This window comes from Plectropomus leopardus, chromosome 1, assembly GCF_008729295.1.
Source record: "Plectropomus leopardus isolate mb chromosome 1, YSFRI_Pleo_2.0, whole genome shotgun sequence".
Taxonomy (NCBI): domain Eukaryota; kingdom Metazoa; phylum Chordata; class Actinopteri; order Perciformes; family Serranidae; genus Plectropomus; species Plectropomus leopardus.
This window is the reverse complement of record NC_056463.1, coordinates 36,013,499-36,030,104: the sequence shown is the minus strand read 5'-3', so window position 1 is coordinate 36,030,104 and position 16,606 is coordinate 36,013,499. Positions and strand designations below refer to the sequence as shown.

General features: G+C 41.3%; 1 protein-coding gene across 1 annotated transcript in view; it reads right to left on the bottom strand.

Annotated features, from left to right (window-relative positions):
- Positions 1-5,154, bottom strand: part of si:ch211-186j3.6 (neural-cadherin) — a 384,238-nt gene extending 379,084 nt beyond the window's left edge. The window contains 1 exon segment of the mRNA XM_042487073.1: positions 4,058-5,154. Coding sequence (XP_042343007.1) covers positions 4,058-5,120 — 1,063 coding nt within the window. The 5' untranslated portion in view covers positions 5,121-5,154.
- Between the last annotated feature and the right edge of the window lie 11,452 nt (positions 5,155-16,606).

The following is a 16,606-nucleotide window of genomic DNA, read 5'->3' as shown; positions in this document are numbered from 1 at the left end:
GCAACTAGTAGGAATCGAAACCCATACTGCTGCAAAGGACTCAGCCTTCATAGGTCTCCACCAGGTGAGCTAGAGGTTTCCCCAAATTTGGATGTTTTTGCAAGCCGTAAACATAGCATGGGCAGAACTTCTCATGAGCTCTTTTTTTACCCTGCAGCAATTTGAGAAGTTTGAGTTACAGGGGGGATAATTGATCTGTCAATCTGGTCAGATCAGATCGATGGATGAAAGGAGGAGTTGTGGTAAAAAGCAGACTTTTAGACCCACTGCACCTGACGTTCTGCTGCTCCAACTGTGCCCAGAGTACGCTCTGCACTCCCAGAGTGTGGTGCCTCAAATAACTGAACAGTATATATATATATTCCATTAGTGCTCCTAATGAACGCTGGGATAAAGCGCTCCCCAGCACCCTGCCACAGCTTTTCATCCAGAGAGAAAGTGCAATGTGAACACATGTCCTAAGGAACATGAAAACATCAAGTTTTTGGATTTTTTTTCGTTGATCGACTAATCAATAAATCGACTTCTCAGTGCAGCTCCAGATGTGAGTACCCACAATGTTTTTTATAACCACACACACAAAACTGTAACACTGCTGAAGTTCAGCAGCACTTGTGGAGTGGGCAACTGATGCAGACAAGAAAAAAGGGTTATCTTAGATTCTGATATGTTGTGCTTCCAGCCTCACAAACACACACACACACACACACACACACACACACACGTCTGTCCCTTGAAGGATCAGGTCAGAAGCTCTCTCTCTCTCTGTGTGTTAAACTGTGCCTCCACTCAAACTAAATCCCTAGAGTGAGAGTGAAAATGAGAGTGAGAAAGTAAGAGAGCAAGAAGGAGAGAGGGAGAGGAAGCGAGACAGAGAGACAGACAGAGAGAATGAGATGGGATTACAGGGATAATGCGAGCAGATGGAGGGAGGTCGAGGCTCCAGCAGGACTCTCCACTCCAAACGGATTAAAAGACTTCAACAGAGCTACCGACAACCCAACGGATGCTGCGTTCCTCGCGCTCGAGACACCGAGCTGAGCAGGGCTGGCCCCCCCTCCGCGCCGCCCGCTGCTAAACCCGGAAATGAGAACTTGCCGCCTTTCAGTGTGACGCAGTTAACAGTTAGGTCATGGAAATGAATTTCAATCTACTGCCTCTCTCTGACTTTCCTATCAAACTCATAAAAGGTTGGGCTTTTTTAAAACCCATCGGTTTAGGTAACATTTACGCCGATCCCCATCTTTAAACTTTTCATTAGCATTGCATCCTTTCAAAGCAAAACACATCAGATCTACAAGCACCTAAGACGCACTGAAGATTCAATCATGCAAGCCAGCAATGGTCACAAAGGGATTTGGCCACATTACAAACAATATGTCACGTCTCTAATCCTCAAATGCATTAAGCCACTTTACATTTAATGTATAACTCATCCTATTATATCTGCTTGGATTTAACTGGATTACATATTAAAGTGCACTTTCTATGCACCAACTTTCCTTTTATAAAAATACTGATCCTGTCACTGCCTCTCATACATAGTATTTGCATCTTTCTCTTCTCATCAAAACTGACAATAAAACCTTGTTTTGTTTTGTTCCTCCTCTACCAATATCCTGACTATTTATTTCTGACAAGAATGTTATTTTTTTTGAGCTGTCTCCTGTGTTTGATTCCTGTTAATTTGTAAGAAAAAAAAATATAATAACGCAGTCTGTCAAAATAGAACTAAAAAACTAGTTAAACTTTTGACAGGGAAAAAACATCATCGAATGACGCATTCCATCGGCTGGTGAAATATGTTCTACTTGCTTGAAATTGAAGGAAAAAAAAGTTTGGAGACCTGCCTATAAAAAGGCATCTTGCCCAAAAGTCCCAAACTGAGTGCCTCCTTAAAATCAAACAGGCGCTCAACATCTTCTGGTGCTCTATGAAGGAACTCTCGGAGGATGCTGTAATACTGCAACAGCAAAGTGTCACATTCGACACTGAAAACTTAATAGTTTTTCCATCAATATTAGTGTGTTTAACAAATAACAACATTGTTACTGGAAGAAGTGTTAATTAGCATCATGTTCCAGAAGCAGGCTCAGCTTCTTTGCTGCATCAGGACAGTTCACGTAAACCAATAGGTCACATTGATTAGGTCACTCTCCCAGTCAAATGCTGTTAACTGGTCTTAATGGCACAAGCTGCAGCTACAATTGTTCTTCCAATTAAGTTATACAGACAGACGGATAGATAGAACATTGTGCAAACTCATTCAGTGGTTTATACACTCCATATTTTATTCTCCAGTGCTCGGTGTCACAGTCAGTTAGCCCACTGCTTCATCCCTCCACATATGCATTTATTAATGTGAATGTGGCTGCATGTTAACTGGCTCTCTGTCTATCTGCTACCCGCTTCATCCGCAGGTGATAATTAACCTGTTGGTACGGTGGCCATAACGCACCGTGCGTCTACACTGACATCCCAGCATCTGTTGCTGCTGGCAGCAGCAGCGGCGGCGGCAGACACATTTGCACTGCCCTAATTTATCCAAGCACATGAATCATCATCAACACTGATGAATGTCACTCAGTTTAACCTCTATTGTAAACACCGGGCGCTCTGACACTGCTTAGCCTGATCATTCCTGGACTGGAGGATCGGGCCTGGTAAGGGCGTGGATGTGAGGCCGTCTGGGAATGCTGATGCTGTAAACTGAGGTAGAGAGGTACCTCGGCGGGTTGCTCTCACTTACCACAGCCATAGGATTTTTAGTTAGAAACCCACCACAGCTACCTTTTGGTTTCCTTATACCTCCAATACACAGCCCACATGACCTTACACCCTGATGTCAGCATGCCACACACACTGGCTGTCCTGTGACCCTAAATAAACAGTAAAATCTAAAAAATGTATTTTACAAGAAATATAATTAATAATAATAATAATAATAATAATAATAATAATAAATACAATATCAATAAATAAAATGAAAAATCTACAAAACGTATTGCCTTGGAAAATTTTGAGTTCTAAAATTGAGTTTGATGAAATTGAGTTCTATTTACTTAATTTTGTGAAGTTGTTGCAACTTAAAAATGGCTGTTGAAATACGTCAATCTTTCTTAATTTTAGCAACTTCTGAAAACCAAATTCACTGTGCCGCATATTTCTAATCCACTGGTTGCAAATTAGTCATACTAGTCATACTCTTAATCATATTAATAAAGCAGAACTTGCAGATCTCCTAACTTCATCATGGGCGAATCCTCTTTGTGATGATCAAGTTAAGTCAGACTAACTTGATTTACTTAAGTTGCCAACACTTAGAAAGAACAAGGTAACATCACTTGTCATTTTTAGGTTGCAAAGATTTCATATTAAGTAAATGCAGCTATATTTTAAGTAAACTTAATGCTTAGATAAAAAGTAGCCTAAACATAAATTAAGATTTTAAGTTTTCTGTACTTTCCCTTTTAAGGCAATTGGTTTCCAAGATTATTTTAAGTAGGATCAACTTTTCAGATTTTACAGTGTGGTTAGTAAAGTTTCAAATACAGTCCATGTAGGACAAATTTCACCAAAGGGATTAATCAAGTATAACATCGACACCTTTTATTTCTTTTATTTTTTATTTCCAAATACTTTTATTTTTTATGTCCAAATATATACTGTATCTGGTCCAGTGGATTCCAATCTCGAGTCCACGGACCCTGGGAAATAATTTAAGGGAAGTAAATTCGCTTTGCATAATGTGACAAAATCACCAGCACTAACGTGAAACAAGTTAAAGCTCTATGTAAAGCCACCCTCCCTCTCCGTGCGTATTTACGCACAGAATACAATTTGACAAATTCAACGACGGGATGCAAAGATTTGACCATGTTCATATATCGCTCAGCGGGCCTCAAAGTGAAAACACACGATACAAGAAATGTGTGCACAAACCGTCACGTTGAGTACTGTCTCTCACTTTCTCTCTCTCTCTCACTCACGCTCTACCACACACACACACCGGGTTGCGCGCTCTCTCTCTCCCGCGTGTGTTAGGTCTCTCGCTCACCTCTTTTATCCTGAACTTTGACGGTGATCTCCACCAGAGGCTCGGTCTCTCGGTCCAGTCTCCGTGATATGACTATATCCCCGCTGTCCCGGCTCACACTGACCGGTGAGCTCTCCACGTCGGGCTCCACCAGCTCAAACGCCGGTGACTGAAACCTCACCGGGTTCAGGTTCATCACCACTGAACCGATCCCCGCATCCTCGGACACGTTGATGAAAACGGGGCTGTCTGATTCCAGAACTGACCTGGACCTTCGCGGGGGGGCTTTGATTTGCGATTTCCGTTTTACCGTTTGGTGGTTCAGCGAGGGCGCCGCGGGCCACTGCCGTGGGTTGATCTCAACGACAAAGCTCTGGCTCGTGCGAGGCGGCCACCCGCGGTCCCTGGCAAACACTTTAAACTTAATCGGTTCATCCAGACCGAGGATGGAGTCCACCAGGAGAATGTCTCCGGTTTTAGGCACCGCGTAGAAACTCCCGTTTTTGGGTAAGGCGAAGTAGATAAGCTCCGCGTTTTTCCCGCTGTCATCGTCCCGCGCGGTGACCGTGTAGATCGCCGTGCGGAGCGCAGTGGCATCATCCAGGCTCAGCTTTACATCGGCACCTGGGAAGGTGGGCTGATGGTCGTTGGTGTCCAGGACGTCCACCTTGATGTTCGCCACCTCGGCGACAACCGGAGACTCCTCTTCTACTTCCCGGCAGAGTCCCGCACATTGCCCGCAACACAAACCAAGATTCAGCGCGTATTCAGCCCGCTCTTCCCTGTCCAGAACTCCAGAAGTCTTCAATAAAATATGTCCTCGTTTGTGGTGCGCAAAGACGCGGAAATTCTCGCTGCCGTCTCCCAGGAGTTTAAAGTGCGCTGCTAATTCCCCGGTGCCGCACAGCCTCTGCGAGTTGAGCCGCTTTAACGGGACGCTCAGCCCGTTGACCCGGGAGCCCGGGGACGAGTTCTCAAACACATGCCCGTGAAAGAAAGGTACCTGCTCCACGGTCCCGTTCCCCTGTGCGCACGAAACCAAAAAAGGCAGAAACGCGACCCAAATCATGACTGGATATCTCATTGGCTCCACTGCACTAAAGCGCTCGTGCCACGCCGAAATCCATGGATGCACTCGTTCCTTGGGGGTATTTCTCCTCTTTCTCTTTATGATCCGAAACTTCCATCAAATTGGAACACAGATTTCTGTCGGCGCCATGCTTCATTTCGACGCAGGAGAACTTTATCTCTGTGCGTTGGTGCTGTGCGTCCTCCTCTCCTGCTCTACACTGTCTGCTGCCTCACCAGCAGCGCTGTCTGTCTGTGCGCGTCCCAGGAAAAAAAAAAAAAAGCTTCTTACAGCTCGAGTGCGCGCTTACCTCCATTCCCTTTCCTCGCTCTATTTTTTTCGTGCGTTGTTTCCGAGCGACCTCGCACAAGAGATTGCTCTTAATCTTGCGTTTGAGTTGCTGCAAACTGTGCACGGAGACACACCGGCTCGCTTTATAGATGAATCACATCCCTTATAATAAGAAAATCAGTTTTCTTTGCCAGTGAAATGCGCTGGTGAGACGTGGTTCATCACGGGGGCACCATACGGAACCGACTGTTTTTACGCATGCATTGCCAAAGCATCCAGCGCAGTGCATCTGTAACAGACTGATGCAGCGGTGACTGACTCTTCTCTTGGAAATGAACTTCTCAGCAAAGAAGCTGCGAGTCGAATAAACTCGTGCGCGCGCACAAACACCCACACTGCCACCGCCGACAGCGTGTCCGTGTGTGTGTGTGTGTGTGTGCGCGCGCGCGCGTCTGTTTGTGTGTGTCGGGGATCCTCAGGGAAACAACCCTACCTCCCTTCTCCCAGTGATCAATGTCCAGTCTTGCACGTCCAGATCCATCACTCCTCTTTCCAATAACACGTCAGTCCATTGGATTAAAATAATGTAAAAATCGATCATTTTAAAACACCTCCAGGGGGGCAAAGAGAAAATAAAGGCTTACAGCTACAGGCAAGGACTCCAGAGCTGTCTTTGTGTCACAGAGAAGTGCCCTATTTGAACATGTTCATCACCCACTGTTTTTGTTATGGAGCTTTTGGTCTCCAGGGGACTGTGAGGTCTGTGTGGGTCTGTGTTGCGGGCAGATCTCCAGCAAAATGAAGAACAGTCTTGAATTTAATAAAACAGATATTCTCTCTCATAGGCTGTATCAGCTTTCACTTTCATATCTCTCCCCACATGTAGACAGAATTCAATACCACATAGAGGAAGCTTCAGAATCTGTCCAGAGTGTCCCTGCTAATAAATCCGAGACTGTCTGTGGAACTGAAGCATGCCGTACGGCCATTAGCCCATCCAAAGCACCAGTCTTCAATGTGCTTTTTGTGCTGTTTGAACTCCTACTCACTAAAACAGTGCAACCTGTGCAGTTTTAAAAGCTTAAAATCAGCAGTCCTTGGATAACACAAGTTCCGGGCTTTACATCCAAACTCTGCTCATACATTCAGTCAAAGTTTGCTTTTGTGTGGGACTGAATTTCCATCGGTGTTTAGCATAACATTTAAAATCCGGATGTGAAGGTGAACTCACTCTGCAGTGTTTCAAAAGTGAATGATTTGGATGTCAAGGGATACACACAATTTAGAAATCATAGACAGTTTATCAAAAAAAAAAAAAAAATGTGCCATGGGGAATGATTTGAAGATTGAGCCATGACCTTGATTTACATTTCATCATTATAACACACACCAGGCAGCCAAAACATTAAAACCACTGACAGGTGATGTGAATAACATTGCTCATCTCATAACAATGCAACATTCTGCTGGGAAACCTTTGGTCCTGGCTTTCATTCGGATGCCACCTGACATGCTCCACCTACCAGACCCATCTCTAGATGGCTTTGAATGGGGGAGCAGTTGGACATTCTGGTGGGTAATATGTCCCAATACGTAATATGATGTTATTCCTTAGGCACGCATGCTGGACTGTTTCATGTTTTTGACCAAAGTTTTTTTGATAAACAAGCTAATTTTTGTCCTTTGATGCATTATGGTGGCGATACTCTATACTCTATACTATACGATACTAATTTATAGCCCACAGGCTAAATCTGGCCCCCCATAGGGTGCCGGGTTGCCTCGCAACCATTTTATAATTCTCAATAAAAACAAAGTGATTCACACTAGGAACTGTTTTTGTACTTTAAGTAAACATAAGGTGCCGAGTACATAAAACAGCATCAGAATAAAGCTTTTGTTTGTGAAAAAAAGGTCCAAGCTCAGCCCCTATTGTCCTAAAATCGTAAAAAAAACATCCTAAAATCTGAGAAACGTGCTAAAATCCTAGAAATGTCCTAAATACCTAGAATTGTCCTAAAATCTGAGAAATGTCCTAAAATCCTAGAAATGTTCTAAAATTCCAGAAATGTCCTAAAATAAAAGAAACGTCCTAAAATCTGAAAAATGTGTTAAAATCCTAGAAATGTCCTAAAATACAAGAAATGTCCTATATCCTAGAAATGTCCTAAAATCCTGAAAATATCCTAAAGTCCTAGAAACATGTAATGACAAGTTGGGTATCCTTGCTTTAGTGACAATAACTGCTCGAAGTGAGACTTTTCTAGGCTAAAGACACCTATGTTTGGTGTTAATTGGGCTGGTATTGCATTTGGAAAGGCAATGACCTCCCCCCCATGCCCATGCCTAGAACTGGCCTCGCCACCCAAAAACTGCGACAGACCAAGTGCCCCTCTTATGGCAACAGCACTCCCTGATGGCAGTGACCCCCTGGCAAGACTGTACACCATGACACGCCGTTAAAAACTGCTCAGCGATGGTTTAAGGAACGTGACAAAGAGCATAAGGTATTGACCTGGCCTGTAAATGAACCAGAACCCAATCTGATCAAGTATCCATGGGCCATGCTGGTAAACCCCCCTTGCAGTCCACAGGATTAAAAGGATCCGCCTCCGATGCCCTGGTGCCAGGCACCACAGGACGCCCCCCCCAGAGGTGCTCATGCCTTGACAGGTTAGAGCCAAGTCCAATCCAAGGAGCCCCCACTGTGGATCAGGACTCACAGATACTCAATCAGATTGAGATCTGGGGGATTTTGAGGTCAGGTTGACACACTGGGCTCTTTGTCATGTCCCTTGGCTCATTCCTGAGCAGTTTTTGCAGCGTGCACTTTCCTGCTGGGGGGCCACTGCCATCAAGGAGTGCCATGAGTTGCCATGAGTGGGGGTGCCTGGCCTGCATCAGTGTTTGGGTGGCTGGACTGTGTCAGGTGGCATCCACATGAATACCAGGACACAAAGTTTCTCAGCACTACGTTGCATTGTAACAAGATGATCAATGTTTTTTTTCGGTGCATACCTCAGGCATGATCCAATACACCTGTTCAAAAGAAATGACTGAAAACAAGTGAGTGCTGCATAAGCAGCTTGTGGCCTTGGCTACACTTGATGTTTTTTCCCCACTTGAAGCACATCTAATCCACCAGTGAGCTGGAGTAATTTCCTTTGTTTAAAGCAGCTTTACCTGCTCAAAGAGATAAGTAACCACACAGTAATCATATCAACACTAATTATTATTTATCTTAGCCCACAGGCACATTTTTTTCCTCCTTGTTTAAAAATACTTGACAATTTTAGATTTATGAATAATAATTAAACCACATTGTAATCACACCATGTAGACCCAGGAAAACAATTTAAATTAAGATTTTTTTTTCTGTCAAGAAAGTTAGCACCTTCATGGATTTGTTATGATGTAATGCCCGATAAAACATTATGCCTCACAGTGGGAAAAAAAGATAGGTCAGTTGAGTATTATAAAATCTGCAGTGGAGGAAATTTACTAATTCACTCAAGCAGTATTTACAAAAATACAACTTTGCACAACTGGGAGCTACTTCTATTTACTTGAGTCTATTCTTCTGCAACTGTAGTTACTCCCTCTCATTTCAGGACTGACACACAAACCACATAATCAATTAATAAAGTGCAATACATTACTATTGATTAACCCTTTAAGACCTGAGGAAACTGGCTTGATTTCTTTCAGAAACTTCGGAGGAAATGACAAGAAAAAAAATCCTCACTGAAAAAGGTTAAGGTAAAAACAAACAAAAAACAACAGCAATAAAAATAAGTAAATACTTAATTGAATCAAATAATATAGATAAAATAGTTAATAATAATAATATATTTTTTCCTGCATTTCTTTTATTATACGCTATGTTCTTATAATCTCTCTCTCTCTCTTACTCTCGGGACATCTCTTGCAAAGTTGCTTATTGCCCTTATAGTTATGTTTCCAAAATAAAACACATCAATTTGCTTAGGTTTCAAAGGTTTGAATGCATGTGAAAGGTGTCTGAATGCAGAAAACTGATGTTGTTACAGGTTTCACATGGTTTAACAAGTCAAAAGTGCATGAAGCTGTTTTATTGTCTAAAGCTGCTCTGAATGAATGATATCTCCAGAAGCTTCACCAGAAGCTTTTACTTTTGTTCGTCTGACAGCAGCAAAAAAAGATGTTAGCATTTCGTTGGCAGCCTCCTCATTCTCTGTCCCAGAAACGCTGGCTACAATCTTTATTGGATATAACATATATGGAGATGTTAGTGACGCGAATGCATAATACCAAGCAATCAACCATCTGTGCCTGGGCTTCCTTTACAGACAGTAAAAATTTTCTGTGTACACCCACCAGACTCTATATAATTATTATTAATTTATCTAATTATTTTTTTCTGTCTTTTTTATTTTTTATTTCTTAAGAAATAACTCCAATTTGCTTCAGAGGTTTACATTCTTGCGAAAAGCATCTGAATGCAGCACATGAAAAGTGATGTCGCTTCAGGTTTCAAATGGTTCAACATTTTATTCCTAAACTTCTGTATTTTACTTGGGTAATGAATTCAATGTTATGATGTGATTTAAACCCATTACTTTAAGTTGTATTTAGCATTTTACAGTATGGTATTGCAACTTTAAATTCTGACTTATCGATAGTTCTCTTTTAATTCAAATTTTAGTGCTCATGAATTATAATTTGTCCCCCTGTGTCTCCGTCTACATCTTTGTGTTTTCATTGCTTACTGTCTTGGTCTCCCTTGAAAAAGAGATTCTTAATCTCAATGGAACCAATCTGGTCAAATTAATTAATTAATTAATTAATTAAAGGAATACTTCATCCACAAAATCACCTTTCTTAAATCAATTAGTCGTGCCATGTGTGGCGAGAGGGGGGTGATGAGGTTTAAGAGTTTTTGGTCAGATGATACACCAAACCGACAACGCCACCTGGGGAGTTTCACCCCAGGAAATAGGTTTCATGCAAATTCACCGTTAAGGCACGCAGTTCGTTTCACTCAAGGCAGGAGACACGTTTCTGTACAAACAAGCATGCTCTTTATTTTAACAGTCAATTTAAAACGCTAAAACACCACTCACACAGGGACAAATCAGGGGGGACTAATTTAAAGCTGAGGCTTACCGGGGTGCGTGGGCTACCGACTGATGCGGAGGATCCCCAATCAAACATATAAACACTCAAACACACACGTGACGGTCACACACAACACACACTCTGTGAGGATACCCAAAACCCAAGGGAGCACGGCACACAAGAAAGGGGGGGAAACCCCGCCACCAGGTCACCACCACCACCACCGGACCTCAGCAACTAAAGGGAAAACAAAAGGAAATTAGTGGGGTCGCAACAAAATTCAACAAACAAATATCCAAAAATTATACAAATCAGAAACTAAACAACACAAACTACCAACCACAAACGAAAGAAATAAAGACAAATACTGAAAGAATAACCCTCTGCCCAACCAAAATGTCAAAACCCAAGAAATTAACAAATTAGGCCAGCAGGCAGAGAAACTAAGTAAGTAATGAGAACAAAACAAAGAAATAAACAAATGTGGGGAGGGAGCTAACCTCGCTATTAAATCACTGCATTAAAATTGTTAAAATGATGGAGATTAAAACCTTGGCGCAAACAGAGAAAACAAAAGAAAAGAAAACAGAAACAAAGCAACACAGAAAACAAAATAAAACAGAGACAAAGCAGCAGCGGTCCCCCGTAGCTGGCGGCTATATGTTGCTTTAGTTCAAGCCGCAAACCCGGTCCGCCGGTGCTGACGTCACTCACGCACTAGCGGCAGACGTCACTCACGTACCATCGGCAGACGTCACTCACGCACCATTAGCTGAGGGATAGGGATCTGAGGACCCGATAAATTTATCATCACTAAGTTTACATGTGCATAAGAAAGGCAAGGAATGCAGGAAGCTACCTACCAGTTAGCAGATCGACCACTATGACACACGCACACCAAAAGAAGAGAGAGAGGGTACCGCGCAGCTACCAGCGTCCATCTACAATCAGGCTAAAGTTAGCCGCGGTAATGACCAGTAACCGTGTAACAGGCAGAGAGGGAGACACTCACCACAGCAGGCCATTCAGGTGACACACACACGAGCCTGGGAAGCACCAAGTCGGCCACTCTGCAGCACAACACACAATCATTAGCTCCATGCTACGTGAAAAGCAGCAGGTGAGCAGACAAGCCGCGTTACCTGTCCGAAGCAAAACGTCCGGTGCGGAAATGACGTCACCCGTCAGGAACAGCGAAAGAGAGAGCTGGCAGGGAGGGATCACCCCTCTTATGGGTGAGGGCGCCTCCGGTGGTTGGCTGTGCCATTGCCAATTAGGCATGACAACTCACAGCTGTCTGTGCTGCCACACATGTAATGTTGAATTCATGAACAAACTTTTTCTTTCCTTGAATATCTTCACATAAAATAGCAAATATATGTATTGAGTGACTGATTGGGAACAATGTTTAACAACAGAAAAAAATAAAAATAAAATAAAATAAAAAACGTTACAAACTCTCGCAAGACTTGCAGCTAAATCTGAGTTAGCAAACAACTAGGTAAATGAGACATGCATCCAGTCGAAATTCAGTACTTCACAAACATATGTAATTTCACCAAAAAACCTTGGTATTGTTGTCTGACCTTGAAGAAGGCATATTGTAAATGTTTCATTTACAATATTTTAGTTCAGTTTAAGGGTTTAAGCAAAAATGCATGTGTTTTGGAAGTACTGAGCATACGCCTGGATAAATAAGATCTTCTTTTTTTTTAGGCGTAATTCTCCTTATTTTAAACTTATTTACCCTTATTTTTGACTTTTAGATTATACCGTGTGATCATTTGTAAACAGATGTTTCGATGCAGTTTTGCTTTTGATAAACTTAGACCTTAATCAATCAATAAATCAATATGTTTGCCGTTTTCTGGGGAAGCATACAAGGGAAACAAGGTTTTCTTTACAAATTCAAGGTAACGCAGCATGAAAAATGGTGAATGGTGAAGTATTCCTTTTAATAATATATACGTCTTCTCACATTGCAAGTATTACAGAATTACTTCCTGTACTAGTTATCTCTCAGCAGACAATTATATAAAATAGAGGTTACATAAGTGGGGTTGTTCGACTGGATTTGAATCTCATTGACTCATTAATTTTGACAGTAAAATTATTTAATTAATTTGTCATGAATAGAAGAAAAGGAATTGACTCTTAAAGAATATGATTTTTTGACTTGATGTACCCTGGACCTTTATGAGATCCTACCTGCATAATACATTTTGTGCAAGAGCTTTGTGTTGTACTTTTATCACACAGTGTTCTATTTCATTAAAAAGTGCAATACAGTTTGCAATGTATTGTGGTATTCTGTATCGATTTGTTTTTTTGTCCTTGTCAAAAATTTAATTCTATTAATAGATAAACAAGTGATATTTCTCTGCAATATAATGTATGTGTCATATGAAGCGCATCGTCATAAACAAATTTTCAAAGCAAAAACATGCAGAGGAGGAAAAGAGAGCGACAGACAGAGATAGATTTGGTCAGCTGTTAAGCTTGACTGTGGAGTAATATTCCCCACTGTGGCAGTGACAACGGCTCAGTGAGCACCAGACTGAATCATCTCTTCCTCTCATCTCTTTGTGTCTATGTGTGCATCTTTGTGGGATTTAAAATAAAAACTCAATATGTATAAAGCATCCTCCCCGTAACTGTTTGCTTATTCATATTGCAGTCTTGAGCCTGTCAGTATTACAGACAGCTTTTCAGCTGATCACGTCTCTGGAAAAGTCACATATTCTAGTCCGCAAGCCAATGGCCATTTGAAGACACGAGTACTGAAATCATATGACAAACAACACTGTCACACACTTGCTATTAAACTGGACTTTTTCAAGCATTCTCTGGGCTGAAATGCCATTGGGCAAAATAATATGATTGCAGTGCCACTTTACTTCAGCACAGTCAAGGAGGTTTGGCAGGGAGAGCAATGTTCAGAGGGTCAAAACACTTGTGGGTTTAAGTGCTTGTAACTCAGTCCACCTGGCAGAATAATGTCTCTCAAATAACAGCAGCACAAAAGAAAACCCAAGGGACAGTGAATGTATTTCAAAACCCACTATTTTTACTATCTGAAGTGTGTAAAAGATTCCATGTCCAGGTGTTTTTCTGATTCATTACGTTTACATGATAAAAAATAATTCTGTTAGTGTGACTCAAACTGGACTTTTAACATACATGTAAATATGTTAGTCTGACTGAAATTGGTACAAAGCCAATTTTTTTTGAAGTCGGACTAAACACACCTAGATAATGCAGTTAGGGGTTGATACTCTTTCATGTACACACCTCAATCGAACCTTAACTGGCTTAGGTGTTCTGTGCTCCCCACACTGGGCTTTGGCACCTGGAAGTCAAACAGCATAAATTCGCAGAAAGCCAGCAAAAAAAAAAAAAGAAGAAGAATGAAAAAAAAAAACGGAAGACAGACAAAGGTGAAGAGTAAAATGTAGAATACTTAAGATATATAGATTTCCGAAAAGTTATCCATGTTTTTCACTGTTCGACATGCAACCTGTTTGCCACTTGCTAATTTGTTTGGTATGTGACGTAATGGGTCACCTGCACGAAGGTCCCATAGCAACTAGCTGAAAGGGGGCATACCTCCAACTACCATGGAGGAGTCAGATATACTCTGTCAATAAATCACTGCTCCCCCGTTGCTACAATACTGGGACAAGGACAGTAGTCCAATTAAATGGCCTAATCAAGGTATAGCTGTAGCTCCACTTAACTGTGCATGTAGACATACTGATTGTCAACAAATCTATTGGAAAGACCTGAACTAACAATTTGTTTCTACCCAGTCTGTGGTCCCCAGTCCACTGGTTCCCACAGAACAAATAAGTCTTTAAAACCAAGCGCAATAGTGTTGGGGACTATTTAGTTAGCAGTGGATTAATATACATTTGTTGCTCCAGTGAGAATTTTGGGGCGATAGGAAGTAGAAATTACTCATATCAAGCACAGTGCTTGTGTTCATGATAATAGAGGAACATAATATCCAGTGCGATTGGCTGATTAGACAATGGATCAGCTGCAGAGGGGAATAAGTTATATCAGGCTTTAGAAATGCTTAATGCTCTTAATATTTGAATCAGTTGTCAGGATGAATATGTCTCTAGAAGTGTTATTTGCAAAAATGTGGGACACTAAAATTCCCAGGACAACGAGAATTATGATAATTTCAGTTCTTTCATATTTATGTGGTATCAGGTGACAAAAATATAACTAATTAAAGTAAGACTGATCATACTGTAGACTTATTGTGTCATATGTGCTGTCATGTGCAATCTATCAGACTGCATCATATGTCAGTGTTGGATGTCACTGAGTGGACCGAATCACATTTCTTTTTTATTTGAAAAGCTAGATATCAGCGTATTTCTCAGTAAGAGGTGAGAAAATTTATATTTTGTATTCAGAGTTGGCTGCAGTGACATTCAGTCAATGGTATTGTAACCCTATCATGAGAAAAAAAAAAGGTGGCATTGTACATTTCTGCAAATACAGATACTGTACATTCAGACATTATTGTTCAGCAATTTAGTAATGTGGTTAATGTGTAGTTAGCTTTAGGCACAATATAAATATATATATATATATATATATATATATATATATATATATATATATATATATATATATATATATATATATATATATATATATATATATATATATAAAAATATGGAACAGTAGACACTTGGTGAAAATATAATATATGCGCCTGGCTTCACTTCGAGCCACATGATATAAATGTTCTCATCCACACGTCGTTCTCATTCCAAATTGTAAAATGCTGCCATTTTGACAGTGCTTTTGGCATAGCTCAAGACGGCAAAAGCCACGGTTTACTTTCGAAGAAATGTCACAGGTTAGTTACAGGTGAGGATGCAGGCAGAAAGAACCGTTTGTGGTGATACTTCATACTGGCGGACGACTTCTGCCGCATTACTTGAGAGTGTGGCTAGACATAACACGTTGTTTCTGCATAAAATGTGTAGGACAACGTCAAGTTGAAGTTAACAACTTTGGAATGGGGACTGGCTGGCTGTCCAGGGACATTCCATACAGAAAATATGTGTGAGCCTTTAGCTTGGTTTGGGTTTTGTGGTTGGTTTAAAGCAGCTACCTTTTGTTGGCTTGCTAACATTAACCGCAGCTGCCAGCATGCAGGAATCACCTGGGTTAGCTGGCATAAAACACAAGCATTTTAATTCTACAGTACACATACTTAATACACAAGGAGAGTAATGCACCCAATTGTTGTTTACTAATGGGTAGTAAGTGAAGCAAAGCCATTTCTTCTTAAATGAGTTACAAGCAGTTAGTAATTTATCACATTTTGACCAACTTGCCCGTCAATAACTTAATTATATTTGATCTGGTTCAATTAGGTTCCTTTGTATCTCAGCAGCAACTTTGAGAAAACATTTAAAGTTATTCAAAAGAACATCCAGATGTAGCATCATATCATCATTGTTTCCCCCCTTCTAATCATGAATGTGGCATACCAATACTGTCATATTAAGATCCCTTGGCTGCCCTTGTCATAAAGTTTGGCCGCCTCCGACAGTGAGCAGCAAAGTGAGAATGGCTGGCACTGAACCTGTCATCTTCCATTCATTATCATGACAACTGACAGACTGCGCTGAGGATCATTCAAATCCATGCAGACCCACTAAATCTCAATAAAGTGGAACGTCAATCTGGCTCTGGCTCTACCAAGCAGTTTTCACGTTTGGGGTTTGTCCCCCTAGAACAAGAACAAGCTGTTAGATTGACACAACACACACTCCCCTAACTGCTATTGATTATTCTGCCCACCCATTTTAACAACCTACCCAGTCCTAATTCTCTTTCTATCTTTGTTTGTCCCCCTCTCGCACTGTCTTTCTCATTGCAAAACCAAATTTCAATTAATGGATTATCAGCTGTGGAACACTGTTGATCCCCCGAATCAGGCTCTTTCACAAATGAAGTATCAGCTTGGAGCCCATTGAAGATGCACACACGCGGGGAACAGATATAGCATTGCTGGAGTTTATAAAGTACTTGGCAGAGAAAAAGGAGGAAGGTGTGAGTTCATTATCCAGACCTACAATTTC